The sequence below is a fragment of the Podarcis gaigeae genome, assembly GCF_964106915.1.
Source record: "Podarcis gaigeae genome assembly, chromosome: 17".
Classification (NCBI taxonomy): domain Eukaryota; kingdom Metazoa; phylum Chordata; class Lepidosauria; order Squamata; family Lacertidae; genus Podarcis; species Podarcis gaigeae.
In genome coordinates this window covers 32,482,308-32,498,346 of record NC_139694.1, presented here as the reverse complement: position 1 = coordinate 32,498,346, position 16,039 = coordinate 32,482,308, and the positions used below count along the sequence as shown (strand labels likewise).

General features: G+C 46.1%; 1 protein-coding gene across 7 annotated transcripts in view; it reads left to right on the top strand.

Moving 5' to 3' along the window:
* ELAVL3 (ELAV like RNA binding protein 3) overlaps window positions 1–16,039 on the top strand; it is an 85,189-nt gene that overhangs the window by 60,758 nt on the left and 8,392 nt on the right. For 4 of the 7 annotated variants that reach the window (XM_083719527.1, XM_083719529.1, XM_083719526.1 and 1 more), the window contains exons 3-6: window positions 893–996; window positions 2,879–3,032; window positions 7,004–7,229; window positions 14,830–14,868. In XM_083719527.1, the coding sequence (XP_083575653.1) occupies window positions 893–996; window positions 2,879–3,032; window positions 7,004–7,229; window positions 14,830–14,868 (523 nt within the window). The remainder of the gene's footprint in view (window positions 1–892; window positions 997–2,878; window positions 3,033–7,003; window positions 7,230–14,829; window positions 14,869–16,039) is intronic. The other 3 variants (XM_083719532.1, XM_083719530.1, XM_083719531.1) reach the window with 1 other exon arrangement.

Sequence of the window (16,039 nt, the reverse complement as noted above, 5' to 3'; positions counted from 1 at the left end):
TTTGATTGGACAACATTATATAATAGACAGGCACCATATCTGTTGTATTTTCGGTGGCCTGATTGAAGACTCTCCTCTTCCAACGAGACTTTTAAAGTGCAGATCCTATCCAGTTTCTCTGTACTGGAATAGTTCTTAAGATGCTTTAATTGTTTGATCCCTTGTGTGGTTGTCACCCTAAGCTCCTTTGCGAGGAAGGACAGGGTGTAAGATTAATAAATATGTAAATACAATAAAGAAGCCATGGGTGGGGGAGAAAGTGTTTTAACTTGTGGACCATTTTTCTGATCAAATTTTGCTCCCACCAAGCTGCTTCCTCACCTGCAGGATATAGATATCGGATCCCCGTATCTTCTCCCTTGCTTGAGAAAAACACAAGTGTGTGAGGTCAGTTTGGGGAGGGGAAAGTGTTAGGCACGACTTTCCCCCATCTCTGCTGTGGTCAAATTTGCCACCCACACATCTGCTTTTCAATAAGGAACCAAAAAACCCCAAACCATCTGGAGATGGTCCACAGCTCTCCTAAATCATGTCTTTTGTGGCCCCCAGGATAACTCGATAGGCCACACTTTGTATTCTGAGCAACACAGGCAGGAGCTGAAGGAGTGAGGGGCACAAAATAATATACTGCAGTATTCACAAGATAGTTCTGAACCCACTGAAACAACCCTTATATTCCAATTTTAACCTTTATATTCAGATGTTAAAACTGCATCAGACTTCAAGAGCTTTAAGCTTTTGTTTCAGCTCTTTTGAAAATGCTACCTTCACGTTAATTATTCCCTCCTCCTTTGGTTTGAAAGAAACCTCCCTTCTCCTTTTCTGTGTCTCTTCCTTACTTCCTTCCTTGGCAGCTCCTCCACTGTAACCTCTTTCCCTTCTTCCCCACCAGGGCAGAGCTTAGGCTACGGCTTTGTCAATTATGTTGACTCCAACGATGCTGATAAAGCAATCAACACGTTGAATGGGCTCAAACTACAGACAAAAACAATCAAGGTGAGGAGGGTTGGCGTGGGCGGGCAAGCTGCCCTCAAGGTGCCTTCATGAAAGGAAGGCCGGAATGGATATTTGAGTTCAGAAGGGGCATGGACCCTCTTTCCTTTCATGCACAGTTGTGTTTCACTGCCAGGGACTGTGCTGAGGAGGAATGGTGGGAGCCTCCCCCCCCCCCCACTCAGGATCCTGAATCTTCCCAGCAGCCATGGGACAGTATAGATTTGGAACAATGGTTTGCAGAGGGGCATAGTTCAAAAGGCAGAAGTTGGGAAGAACTGGGTGATGAACAGCTAGGACAGCCTTTCTCAACCTGTGGGTCCCTAGATGTTGTTGAACTACAACTCCCATCACCCCTAGCTAGCAAGGCCAGAGCTCAGGGATGATGGGAGTTGTAGTCCAACAATATCTGGGGACCCACAGGTTGAGAACCGCTGAGCTAGGAGAAGAAGAACTGGGAGAGAGAGAGAGAGTTAACAGACTTTGTTTCGCTGGAAAGCATCCGTCTGCTCAGCCCAAGGTCAAGGAGAGCAGATAAGGTGGCTGCTCAGAAAGCGCAGTTGTTGTGAGATCAGGTTGCAAGGAGCAGAAGTGACTAGGGAGGAAGTGGGTGGAACCCTTAATTGGGAGCACTTTCGTTCCGAGGAATGGATTCTTTGTTCTTTCGCTATGATTATTAAAAATTCTAACTGGTAAGAGACTCCTTTCACTTTGTTCTATTTATCTACTGGGGGGGGGGGGAGGAAGCCGAGTCCCTGAAGCCTGACATTCACCCACTCAGGGCCTTCAGCACAGAATATGGGGTCATCCAGACATCCTTTTTGTTGTTGTTCCAGGCGTTTTCCCCAGGAGAACTCACATTTTACCACTGAATTGGGGCAAATGGCAGACGGTTTTTTTTTTCCAGATTGACGTTTGCAGTAAGACATTGGTGTTCCCAGGGAAAGTGCTGGGACAAACAAACTGCTCGGACACAGAGCTTTAAAACCTGGACCTGTGCCTAGAAAAGTGACATGAAAGGATGTCTTGATGAGCCCTAAGCTATACATCTAATCCAGGTTTCCCATACTTGAGTCTCCAGTTGTTTTTGGACTACAACTCCCATTATCCCTAGCTAGCACCACCTGTGGTCAGGGATGATGGAAAGTTCAAAAACAACTGGAGACCCAAGTTTGGGGAAACCCTGATCTCAACGAATCTGTGCAAATGATGGAAGGAGGCCAGAGTCTATGAAGGGGTGTAAAGGCAGAGTCTGGGTGGCAATATTGTTAGTATTGTTAATTATAATTGTTAAAGGTAAAGGTACCCCTGACCGTTAGGTCCAGTAGTGGATGACTCTGGGGTTGCGGTGCTCATCTGGCTCTATAGGCCGAGGAAGCTGGCTTTTGTCCACAGACAGCTTCCGGGTCATGGGGCCAGCATGACTAAGCCACTTCTGGTGAACCAGAGCAGCGTGCGGAAACGCCGTTTACCTTCCTGCTGGAGCGGTACCTATTTATCTACTTGCACTTGGACGTGCTTTCGAACTGCTAGGTTGTCAGGAGCAGGGACCGAGCAATGGGAGCTCACCCCATCGTGGGGATTCGAACTGCCGACCTTCTGATCGGCAAGCCCTAGGCTCTGTGGTTTAGACCACAGTGCCACCCGCGTCCCTCTTATTACCACACAATTAATATGCATGGCACTGTGAAAAGAGAAGTTCCTGTCTCAGGTTGCTTACAGAGGAAGAGGATGTGAGATGGATGTGAAGGTAGGCAGGGGAGGAATAAAGGAGGAATCCTTGGCTCCCCTGGAAGAAAGTGGGAGCTGCTGGGATTGAAGTGGGAGGTGGAAACAGAAAGCTCTTTCTCGAGATTGTTTGTAATTCTGCCCTCTCTGCCACCAGGTGTCCTACGCCCGGCCTAGCTCAGCCTCCATCCGTGATGCCAATCTCTACGTGAGCGGCCTACCCAAGACGATGAGCCAGAAAGAGATGGAGCAGCTGTTCTCGCAGTATGGGCGCATCATCACCTCCCGCATCCTTGTCGATCAGGTCACAGGTATTAAGAAGGGCATAAGTACCCTGCCACCAGCGCCACTGGTGGAAAAAGATTGCCAAAGGGACTTGAGCAGAGCGAGGAGAGGATTTATCATAGTCCTTGGGGGTCCTTCAATTGGAGCAGGAAGGGTTGTGCCTGATGTGCCTATAATGCTATCATTGTAGGACATCATGTGCCTTTGCATGGGCTTGCGCTCTGATTTGCATATCCTTTCTATTGCACTTGGTACATGGGCTCAGGCCTTGTCCACACAGGCAAACAAAGGCTGATTCTTATGTTGAGGATCAGTGGAATTTTGCCCGGATTCCATATACATTCTGCAAATACTCAAAAACACTCTTGCTTATACAGTGGAACCTTGGTTCTCGAACTTAATCTGTTCCAGGAGTCCGTTTGACTCCCGAAACCATTCAAAAACCAAGGCGTGGCTTCTGATTGGCTGCAGGAGCTTCCTGCACTCAAGCGGAAGCCTCGTCGGATGTTTGGCTTCCGAAAACTTACTTCTGGGTTTTCGGCGTTTGGGAGCCAATTTGTTCGTCAGCTAAGCCAGCTAATTGTAATCTGGGGCCTGGATTGAGCCTGGACACTCATTTTCCTCTTTCTCGGTGCCTCAAATTCTGTGATAATGTCACAGGTAGCAAGAATGGCTTGGACTGAAGGGTTTTGTGCATGGCATTTTTTGCACGTAACACTAAAAAATGGAAAGTGTGAGTGCAGTCATGAAAAAAGGGGGGGATTAAAAACTCATGTGTTATACACATGGGCTCAGCGGAGAGCCAAAATTGGCTGCAGTTTCTTGTTGAGTGTACGCACAGCAACAAATCTGTGTATCCTTATTTTGCAATGTGTGGAATGGGACACATGCATGTACAGTTAAACTTTATAGTTGCGTGTTCCTCTCAAAAAATCAATATGTGCCAGACTTAAAATGAGAAAAGAGTACACTATTACCCCTCCATAGAATTTTTCTCCATTATAGCAAGGTGGGAGGGCGGGGGGTGTACATGGAATTGGCCTTTCAAGCACAGATGCAAACCCAAGGACGTGTGCTAATAATAATCATAATAACAACCATCATCATCAACGTATTTTTCGCTCCATAAGACACACTTTTTCCCTCCTAAAAAGTAAGGAGAAAATGTGTGTGCGTCTTATGGAGTGAATGCAGGCGGGAGGCAGGTAGGGAAAGCCCCCAAGAGCTGCACACAGGCTCCGCGTGCTCTTTAAAGGGAGCGCGGCTCTTGCTGGCTTTTCCGTGAAGTGGGGGAAGAGACTGAGGGGCTGCCCTCTGTCCCTTCCCCCACCTCCCGCAAAAGCCAGCAAGCGCCGCATGCTCTTTAAAGAGCCGCGCCTAGCGTGTGTGCGGCTCTTGGGGGCTTTTCCTCCTTGGGGAAAAGCCCCTAAGAGCTGCAAACATGCTCCACGTGGCTCGTGAAAGGGAGTGCTGAGCAGAGCCTGGGATGCATACAAGCTCTGCTCAGCGCTCCCTTTAAAGAATTTTTTTTTTTTTTTTTTTTTTTTTTTTTGCATTCCCCCTCTAAAATCTAGGTGCGTCTTATGGTCAGGTACGTCTTATGGAGCCAAAAATACAGTAGTAATAATAATAATTATTTATACCCCGTCCATCTGTGGGTTTCCCCAGCTACTCTGGGCGGCTCCCAACCGAATATTAAAAACACAATACAGCATTAAACATTAAAAACTTCCCTAAACAGGGCTGCCTTCTGTCGCCAGATGTGGCAACGACCGCTAGCTTTAAAAGATGGCTTTAAAAGGGGGATTGGAAGAAGTCTACCAAAAACTGTTGGTTGTGACTCTAATACAAGTTGCTCTGGTGGAGACAGCAGTAGAGAGCTGTTGCCTTCAAGCCTTCTTTGTATACTTCCTGGAAGTACTTGGTGGCTAGTTTTGGAAGCAGGATACTGGGCTAGATAGATCTGTTTCATCAGGAGAATCCTTACAAGTTCTTATGAAGCAGCCATACACAGATGGAGCAGGTTTTAAAAAAGAGGACACCTATTAGGATCCTCCTCTGAAGTAAGTACAGGCATAGGCTGCACAGACTGTCTTTTAGAGTGCATTATGGCACTCTACATTATGGCATGCATACATTTTTTGAAAAATAGAAATATTGTCCATTCTCCTGTAGGGGAGAAATGTGATTCTGTGTGGGTTGTCACAGCCCATCTCACCACTGGCAGGAAGTAACCTTTTATTTGGAGAATATACACGGGTGGCGCTGTGGGTTAAACCACAGAGCCTAGGACTTGCCGATAAATAGGTACCGCTCCGGCAGGAAGGTAAATGCTGTTTCCGTGCGCTGCTCTGGTTCGCCAGAAGCGGCTTAGTCATGCTGGCCACATGACCCGGAAGCTGTACGCTGGCTCCCTCGGCCAATAAAGTGAGATGAGCGCCGCAACCCCAGAGTCGGTCATGACTGGACCTAATGGTCAGGGGTCCCTTTACCTTTACTTTACCTTACCTGGGGCAGTGACAACCCCTTTATCCCCAGTTCCATCTCTTGTGAACCACCCGTAGGCACGGCAAAAGAGAAGAGACAGGAATGCTATTTTGGAAGGCATTTTTTCCTTTGTTTGTTTCTTGATCCCCTTTCTGCTCCATTCTGCTGCTCCTAGCGGGTTTTCCTTTTCTCCTGGCTCCAACCACTTCATTGGAGATGTGACAGGAGACATTCCTAGTATACCTGGACCCAGAGGATCATCCATAGTGGGGAGTACACCAAGAGGAAAATCAGAGTGTGGTTTCTATGTAACTAGGGAAGGGAAATGGGGAGGAGAAACTCTCCTGTCACCCCAAGTATGTGGAGGTACAAATAATGTGAAATTCTGTAAGAATTCCATCTGCTTTTTCCTGTTTCTAAAGCACTTAGGGCACCCTTGCTTGGTCCCCAGAATCAGCACCTTTCTAACTCTTTGCAAGCTCGAACTGTAAACTCTCCATCCCAGTAGGGCTTATTTCTCCATCTCTTTGTCCCATCTCTTCCATGATGCCGCTGTGTGTCTGGGAGTGCAGAGCTCAACCCTAGAACATGTCAAGCAATAAGTCAGAAATCATGGCTTTCTACATATGTCAGGTGCTCTTCCTCCACTGAGTAGCTACACCAATCCATACTACTTATGGGAAGGACTTCAAGCTGAGACTGTGTGGGTGCCAGGCTCCCCATAACTTCTTAGAAGTTCTTGAATTCTCATCTGTATTGTTTGGAAGGTTTCAAAAAATCCCTTTCCAGAACAGATTCTGTTCGTGTAATAAGAAAACACCAGATACAATACACCACATAATTTTGGACTGCCCTTTTCTGGACACCCTTCGCAGAGATCTCCTAGTGACTCCCACACAGCTCAAAATATTGACTTGCAAGGAGTCTGTAATCCAATATTTGTTGAGGGATGATATTTCCAAAACTACCAAGATTATTTCGGGGTACTTAGCTGAGATATTTAAAGCTTAATCTAAAGTCTGATTTATCCAATGGTGGCTATCCAGTCTTTTATATATTGTATGTGTTTCAAACATTCAGGGACACTAAAAAGGAAAATTAAACAGATGTTACAAAGAATGCAAGGTAAGGTGCTAGGGAAAAAAATGCAAGAAGTGTCTGTCTTCAGATGAGCGATATAGTCAAACCTCAGTTCCCAAACAGCTCTCTTTTGGAACATTTCGGCTCCCGAACGCCAAAAACCCAGAACGAAATGCTCCGGTTTTCAAACGTTTTTTGGAAGCTGAATGTCCGACACGGCTTCCGGTTGAGTGCAGGAAGCTCTTGCAACCAATTGGAAGCCGCGGCTCGGTTGTCAAACATGTTGGAAGCCAAACGGGCTTCCGGAATGGATTACATTCGACAACCGAGGGTTGACTGTACCATACTGTAGCCCCGCATTATCAACAAAGCAGGTGCCCTCACCAGCATTCATACGACACCCATGCCATTCTGACTCCTACTCTTCCAGGTGTCTCTAGAGGAGTCGGTTTCATCCGCTTCGACAAGAGGATAGAAGCTGAGGAGGCCATCAAGGGGCTGAACGGGCAGAAGCCCCTGGGCGCCAGCGAACCCATCACAGTCAAGTTTGCCAACAACCCCAGCCAGAAGACAGGACAAGCCTTGCTCACGCATCTGTACCAGACCACAGCTCGGCGGTACACAGGACCCTTGCACCACCAGACTCAGCGATTCAGGTGAGACACCTTCCCCTCTCCTTTGCTGGAGGGCTGAGAGTTCAGGTTCTTCTTCTCCTCACCCAGTCCCTGGCAGCTGCCACCCTACGCTTGGGGGAAACACAGGACTCAGATACCCAGCCTCATCATTTGCCTGTATGTTAGAGCTGAGTGTCCACTCCAGCTAGTCTCTAAGTAAACATAAGGTGAAGATGTGTGGTTGAATCCTCTGCCACCTTCCAGTGTCCCTTTAGCACAATCTCACTGGCTGTTCCTTAAGAGATTGCCTTCTGTAAAGCTAACCCGTTGGGCTTGGGCCTTGTTCTGGTACTGCTCTGTGCACTTCCTTAATATACTGTGGATCAGTGCACCTTGGGGGGCTCCTGGATTTCCTCCTGGACTCCCTCCTTCTCTTGAGCCCATGCCTTACATTTGGGTCTTAATAACGAGGCAGACAGGAACAGTACCATTCAGTGGCTACCTCATGCTGAGTTCTTCAAGGCAGGAAGGGACCAAGTTATGAGTCTCTTTCAGATTGTTGCTATGCTGAATTGGAAAAGATTACAGGGCATCTGGTCTACCAGATGGTTAGAAGCGGTCTGTGTGCTCCAGTGATGCTCACCTGAAAACTGCTAGGATTGGTGGTGGTGAGGCCAGGCACTTCCACCGTGAGTGGGCCTCTTTGTGCCGAGCTGCGTTTTCCCCTAGTAGTTTTACTGACCCTGCCGCTCCACTCCAGAAATAGCCACATCTCAGTAATCAGTAAAGGGACGGTTGTTGATATAGCTTGAGGTTCTGCTGGATCTAGAGGGCAGCCGCATTTCCATCAGGTGTAAACAGAGGAAGTGCCATCTTCCTAAGTACCAATGTGTGCCATTTGCCAGTTGTATTGTGTTCCTCAAGGCAGGGTTGGGACAGATGAGCGTCCAGATTCCTTTTGTGTGGGGCAGGTCCTGTAAGAAACAGGAAATTCTTTTTGTACATTGTTTTGGGAATCGTGATCCATGAATTCTCATATACAGTGGTACCTCGGGTTAAGTACTTGATTCGTTCTGGAGGTCCGTTCTATACCTGAAACTGTTCTTAACCTGAAGCACCACTTTAGCTAATGGGGCCTCCTGCTGCCGCTGCGCCACCGGAGCACAATTTCTGTTCTCATCCTGAAGCAAAGTTCTTAACCCGAGGTCCTATTTCTGGGTTAGCAGAGTCTGTAACCTGAAGCATATGTAACCTGAGGTACCACTGTACCCCATTTCCTTTTTTTCAATTTGTAGGTAAGATGGGGAGGGACAGATTATGAGGGCCACCTGAAGGTCTGCAGCAATCCCTAAGCAGCCCCTTAGCCCGTTTGGATTTGAAAAGTCTTAGGCAAACTGAAATAAAGCCTCAAGGCTGTTAACCCCCCATTCCCCGTGATTTGGCGTTGAATGCCTGGTTGCATCTGAACTCCAGATCTGCATCACATGTATGTTTTCTCCCATGTTTTTCATGGATTTTTTTTGTTATCTGCTGCTTCACACGTGATATTTTTCCCACATGGCATCAAAAAACACCCTGTGTACACCTGCTGGGTGTGATGATGGTGTATATGTCCGCTTTTGATGTGACTTTCATGTGTGGCAGCGTGCATGGATTAACAGATTTATCTTCATGCCCAAGGAGGAAAAAGAATCATGTGCGAGAGAACTGTTCACTTCTTTTTCAAAGTGATGTCATTTGAGACTCATTATGTGGTACCTACTCATCACATATTTATTCAGCTTCATACTGTCCCCAAATCTCTGAAGTTGTTTATCTTCCTAACGCTCTAGGATGGCTGGTAGTCCCAGCTAACAGCTTGAGAGCTGAGAGGGAAACTGGGAGGGAAACTGAGATACGAAAGCTAGGAGCTAAATGGCACCTTAAACCTAGGTTATGGGCACACAACGGAATGTCTAGGCAGGCTTTTTTATAATGAGAATACAAAGCTGAAAATGAATGAACTGCAGCTAAAATATTATGTTCACTTTTCCCATGGTCTAGTCCTTGATCTATGTGAAAAGGATCTAGGAGTCTTGGTTGACCACAAACTTGACATGAGCCAACAGTGTGACGCAGCAGCTAAAAAAGCCAATGCAATTCTGGGCTGCATCAATAGGAGTATAGCATCTAGATCAAGGGAAGTAATAGTGCCACTGTATTCTGCTCTGGTCAGACCTCACCTGGAGTACTGTGTCCAGTTCTGGGCACCACAGTTCAAGAAGGACACTGACAAACTGGAACGTGTCCAGAGGAGGGCAACCAAAATGGTCAAAGGCCTGGAAACGATGCCTTATGAGGATCAGCTAAGGGAGCTGGGCATGTTTAGCCTGGAGAAGAGGAGGTTAAGGGGTGATATGATAGCCATGTTCAAATATATAAAAGGATGTCACATAGAGGAGGGAGAAAGGTTGTTTTCTGCTACTCCAGAGAAGCGGACACGGAGCAATGGATCCAAACTACAAGAAAGAAGATTCCACCTAAACATTAGGAAGAACTTCCTGACAGTAAGAGCTGTTCGACAGTGGAATTTGCTGCCAAGGAGTGTGGTGGAGTCTCCTTCTTTGGAGGTCTTTAAGCAGAGGCTTGACAACCATATGTCAGGAGTGCTCTGATGGTGTTTCCTGCTTGGCAGGGGGTTGGACTCGATGGCCCTTGTGGTCTCTTCCAACTCTATGATTCTAGGATTCTATGATTCCCCTTCTCACCTTCCCCTAATATTCTTAAGAAGGTGTCTTCTCCAGTCTTCAGAGAGTAGCTGGAAGTGGGGAGGCAGAAAAAGGTCCCCCTTTCCTTCCACGCTGTGTTTTTAATCTGAAATCTTAGGCGCAGTACTGCGCCCAGAGCTCAGAAACTACTCGCGCTAATGAAATCCCGTCGCAAAACGTGCCTAGAACAATGGGAGTTTCAAACACTGGAAATGCCCAGGCTTTGATAACACAGGGAAGTTCATAGCTGAGGTGGAACTTAACCTGGGTCTTGAGCTCGTCATGTTGCCCACCAAGCAGTAGAAGTTGTGTTGTGCATCTCATGCTAAATAGCAAGATTAGAGCACTCGCTGCAGGAAGTGGCTGTGTTTTTAAAATAATTCAGCCTGCTGCATCCAACTGGCACAGGTGGGGAAAGAGCAATCGCAAGGAGAAACGCACAGAGGCTTGTATTAGGTGGCGGTGCTCATCACGATGGATTTGGGCATAGACTGTGCATATTTGACCCAGGATGTGGGTGGCACTGTGGTCTAAACCACTGAGCCTCTTGGGCTTGCCGATCAGAAGGTCAGCGGTTCGAATCCCCGCAACGGGGTGAGCTCCCATTGCTCGGTCCCTGCTCCTGCCAACCTAGCAGTTCAAAAGCACACCAGTGCAAGTAGATAAATAGGTACTGCTCCGACGGGAAGGTAAACGGTGTTTCCAAGCACTGCTGTGTTTTCGGTGTTCCATTGAGCCAGAAGCTGCTTAGTCATGCTAGCCACATGACCCGGAAAAACTGTCTGAGGACAAACGCCGGCTCCTGTAAAGCCAGATGAACGCTGCAACCCCAGAATTGTCTTCGACTGGACTTAACTGTCAGGGGTCCTTTACTCTTTTTTTTGACCCAGTAGGAAAGGTGGTTTGAATACTAGAATCATATCAGGGCTTGTGGAGGAAGCTTGTGGTAGAGCGGGTGAGCAGCTGTGCCCTTTGGACTTAAAAACATTTTGAGTGCAGCAGGGAACAGAGATTTCTCTAGCCTTGCTTCCCCAGAGGACTGTTATGGGTGCTTCCTTCGTTTCTTGGAGAAGGAAATTGCTGTGATTGGAAGGTAGACTTCCTGAACTATTCTGTTGCCCGTCTCCATGAGGCTGAACCGGTAATAATCTCCTGTTGCTCCTTTATCATCTGAGCAGAAGACATTTCTGTTGCACTCATGTGCCTGTCACCTTGAAGGGTTGCTTCGAAACCAAAAAGGCCATAGGTTTAGATATATCGATATTGTAACCGGAGCCTAGAAACAATGGATTTTAAAATCTATATATAGAGAGAGAGGTTAGTTGCCACTTTGGTGTCGGAGAACAGGAAACTGAGTATTTTGAACAGAATCTTTCACCATCCTACCTTCTGTTACCTCTCCACATTCCATGTGCTTCAGGTGGTGGGCGAGTTCTTCATATTTCTTTCCTCCACCACCCACCACCCATACTCTGTGTCCACTTCTTGCTGGGATGGGAGCCCAAAGGATTCTGGGCTGTGTCTGAGAAGAACCGACTTGGAGTAGAGGGTACACCTGTGTATTGCACTGAATGTGCCTAGCCCCAACAACCCCCTCCCCGCCTTGCTGTTTTGCACAGGCATCAATGGCAGCTTCTCTTCCTGGTGCAAATAGCACCTTTACAGCAGGGAAGGAATTTTTTTTTTTTTTTTGTCAGGATGGTGGAAGTGGGGCTGGGTTAACCATGCACATACAAACACACGCATGCTATGCCATGCTACGGGTGATATGATAGTTTTACATACAGTGGTACCTCAGGTTAAGTACTTAATTTGTTCTGGAGGTCCGTTCTTAACCTGAAACTGTTCTTAACCTGAAGCACCACTTTAGCTAATGGGGCCTCCCGCTGCCAGAGCACGATTTCTATTCTCATCCTGAAGCAAAGTTCTTAACCCAAGGTAATATTTCTGGGTTAGTGGAGTCTGTAACCTGAAGCGTATGTAACCTGAAGCGTATGTACAGTGGTGCCCCGCAAGACGAACACCTTGCAAGACGGAAAACCCGCTAGACAAAAGGGTTTCCCATTTTGGAGGCGCTTCGCAAAACGAATTTCCCTATGGGCTTGCTTCGCAAGACGAAAAGGTCTTGCGAGTTCCTGCGGGTTTTTCCCCTTTCCCCCCCCTTTTCCTAAGCCGCTAAGCCGCTTAACAGCTGATCGCTAAAAGCCGCTAAACCGCTAATAGCGCTAATCTGCTAAGCTGTCAATGGGCTTGCTTCGCAAGACGAAAAAACTGCTATACGAAGAGCCTCACGGAACGGATTAATTTTGTCTTGCGAGGCACCACTGTAACCCAAGGTACCACTGTATTGTCTATTTTGGCCCTAAAGTGTGGCAGGGGCTGGGAGAACTCCTCAGGGTAAACGGACTGCTCAAAGTTCAAGGAGATTCTTGTAGCCCAAAGCCCTGCCTCGCTTTTGGTTGAAGTTGTGATGAATTTAAAGGAGTGGGTTTTGGCTTCCAGGCATGTTCTATGGTGCCACTGAGTGCTCTGTAATTGTTCCATTTGCCTTCTCCCATGGAGAGCAAAATGACCTTGGGTTGCTAGTAGGCTAGTTCAGATTTCTGTCCTGAAAGGTCTAATGTAAGCTGCCATACCCAGGTTTAGAATCTGGTGATTCCTTCTCCTCTTTCTTAGAGATGTCTGTGGTGAATTTCCCTTTTAACCCATCAGCTAATGCAGGTACATTCCGACAATTCAGGTAGAGAGAAACCACCAAATGGAATTACCTTGGTTCTCAAACTTAATCCGTTCCGGAAGTCCGTTCCAAAACCAAAGCGTTCCAAAACCAAGGCATGCTTTCCCATAGAAAATAATGCAGAATGGATCGATCCGTTCCAGACTTTTAAAAACAACTCCTAAAAGAGCAAATTAACATGAATTTTACTATCTAATGAGACCACTGATCCATAAAATGAAAGCAGTAAACAATGTACTGCGGTCACACTGTCAATCAATCAGTAGCTGAGCTGGGTTCCACACAGTAACACACTAAAAAGAGCCGCAAAAACAAAATAAATAGCAAAAACAGACAGAGCTCAGCATAACACTGAAAACGGAAGCATGGCACCCAAAATGGAAGTGTGGCACTCAAAACTGAAGTTTTGGCACTCAAATTGGAAGCATAACACTGAAAACGGAGCACGCTTGACTTCCCAAAAAAGTTCGCAAACTGGAACACTTTGCAGTGTTTGGGTTCCAAGGTGTTTGAGTACAAAGGCTTATGAGAACCAAGGTACCACTGTACTGTGTAGAAGTGAGGAGTACAGTGTTTCCAGAAAGCCATGTGTCTAAGCCCTTCCTAAAAAGTGGGATTATCAACCCAGCTACTTTACCGCAATCCAGGTCAGCTTTTAGCTATAGTATCTAAAACATACTTTTATCAGAAAGAAAGCAATAACAATACACTAGGAAAATTAAAATAGCCTCTCTGCCTATTAGACGAAGAATTTTGTGCTGCTGGAAGGCTTTTCTGATATCTCGCTTCTGCCTTTGGTCCAAATGCCAATTTAGGTCCCAACAGGCAGGATAAATTTTGGTTATGTTTGATGAAGTAATGATGGACTGAATTGTAGGTTCGGGTCACTTATGTTTGAACTCCCTGCTCATACATACCCGCTGGACCCATACACAGATGATATTCATAGGCATGGCATCTGCATGGTGTACGACATGCCATAACATGACACACATGCAAAAGTCATACATATGCATGGAACATGCGGACGTAGATATTTTCTGTGTCTTGGCTCATTAAACTTCCATTTATGATGGAGCCACAACATACATGCTAATAAACACATACATGGATCTGGGAGATGTTATGTTTCACCCATTAAATGCTCTCTCCTGCATGTGCAATCTAGTTTATTAGAAATGCACCTCATAAGTAAGGCCTGGATATCTGCACTAGGAAAAAGACTCCCAAGTCCTATTACTAAGTTATAAAAATTGTGCTACTGAAATGTGTATACTGTATTCTATGCAATTGCACCGTTTGGGGGAGTTCTTAGCAAGACTTTGCCTTTCTGCACAACATTCTTTGAAGAGATGAGATTCTGGCAATCCAGATATGTGTAGCTGATGGGATGAGGGACCATTTTAAAGGACAATAGAAGCAGGAAGGCCAATAGGGAAAAGTACTAATGCTGGTAGCTTCGACAACTGGAAGCTCAGGCAACCTGCAGGTTTTCAGATCTTTGCTAGCAACTATTAAGACTAAACTCTTGCCTTTAAAAAATAAAGAGTAAGGCAAGCTGCCGAGATTCCATGGCATGATGGTAATCATGCAGATTCTTAAGCAAATGAATTGAAGAAAATTCAGAGTTGCTGCATGAAATCTGGACACAGATCTGCAGAGGAAAGTAAGTCCTAACAAGAGGGGGTGGCAAGTTGTAACTGTAAATATGTTTGCCATGTTCTGTTCTAGGTGTTCTCTCTCTCTCTCTCTCTTTTTTAAAAAAATGATTGATTATTATCATAATCATCATCATCATTTCTGAAATGCAGACACCGTTGCCCTTAATTAATTAGTGCCTGCCCATTACCCATGCATCTCAGTATGTGAAAAACAGATTATAAACAAACAAAATAGATGGAGATCCTTTCCCATTGCTGTTCAGCATAGATATATATATATATATATATATACATAGATATATATATATTTCCAAACCTAAGACATTTAAATTCCTCCAGGGCCTCCAAGTGCAAACAGCAACCTGTGCTTAGTCTCAGGAAGCAATCGCTGCCTTGCTGCGGCGCTAATAGCCAAGCCAGATGGCACCGCAGGACCCTCTTGTTATGAGATCGTCTACTAACAATGGCCTCTCCTCGTCTTCCTCTTCCTCCCACAGGCTCGACAATTTGCTAAACATGGCATACGGCGTCAAGAGGTAAATAGCCTTCAAAAGCCTACGCTCCTCGCCACTCCCCCCCCCTCCCTCCCCACCTTGGCCCACAGCACAAGGCTGGATTTTAAAAAGGTGATTGTCAACACAGCCCCAGAGGCGAGAGCCCCTACCCCACCTCGGCCTTAACGGTGCAGCCGCACTCATCCTTTTAGAAAGCAAATGTGGGTGTCATGATTAGACATAACATTGGTAGTCTCCTAAGGTATCTGACTGTTTTTCTTAACCTTAAAGGAGAAAAAAAACGTAGACAACTTTATTTGTGGTTGCTTGGTTCAATACCCACCCCTCCCCAATACTAATTTTTTAATTTGTAATTATTTCCCCTCTTTTTTCTTATTCCCCCCACCTCCCTCAGCGAGCATGGGAATTTAAAAGTACTATAAAAGTTAAAACAATAGAATCCCTCCATCTTCTGCCTTAGGCCTGTGGAATTTGGGTTTGTGTGTCTTGGGGGACACACTACAGACCTTTCATGCCTCTCTTTTCGTTCTGTTTTGGGTTTGGCTCGAGAGAAGGGTTTGCTGTTTTGCTCAGATGACTGGCTGTTCCTTATATAATTTTTTTTTGGTCTTGTGTTTATCTGTTGTCACTGTGTTGGGTGCTTCTTGGTTTCATTTAGTTGCGTTGCTTGAAGGACAGAAATTAGACGGTTGCTCCAAAGGTGAATTGGGAAGGCGGACAAACTTTATACCAAAGACAGATACGTCTGAGAGCTAGAAGGCTGTCAGACATGTTACAACAATTACTATTTATATTTCACGTCCCAGTCTTCCTTCGAAAGCTCAGAGCAGCTTAAATGAAGCTCTCTGTAGTTCCACATGCAGGCATTGAGCAAGCTCATTCCTTCTTAGGTCCAAAATTCCTAGGCCCCAAATTGAGCCTGTGTCGTTTTAAGTGGTTGCTGTGCCAGCATCCTTCATGAGTGGTCCAGTCTGCCCTGGAGATTCCTGGCAATGCCCAGCTGTTTCCTCAGCTTGACTCTTCTGCAGAACTGCCTTCCTTCACGCCTCCTGTTCCCAACAAGATTAGAGGGGAGCGTTGTTGTTCACAGAGAATTTTCTATGCAATAGCACAATCGTGTGCATGTGTTTATTCTGACGTAAATCCCACTGAAGTCAATGGGGCTTCCTTCCAAGTAAATGAGCATAGAATG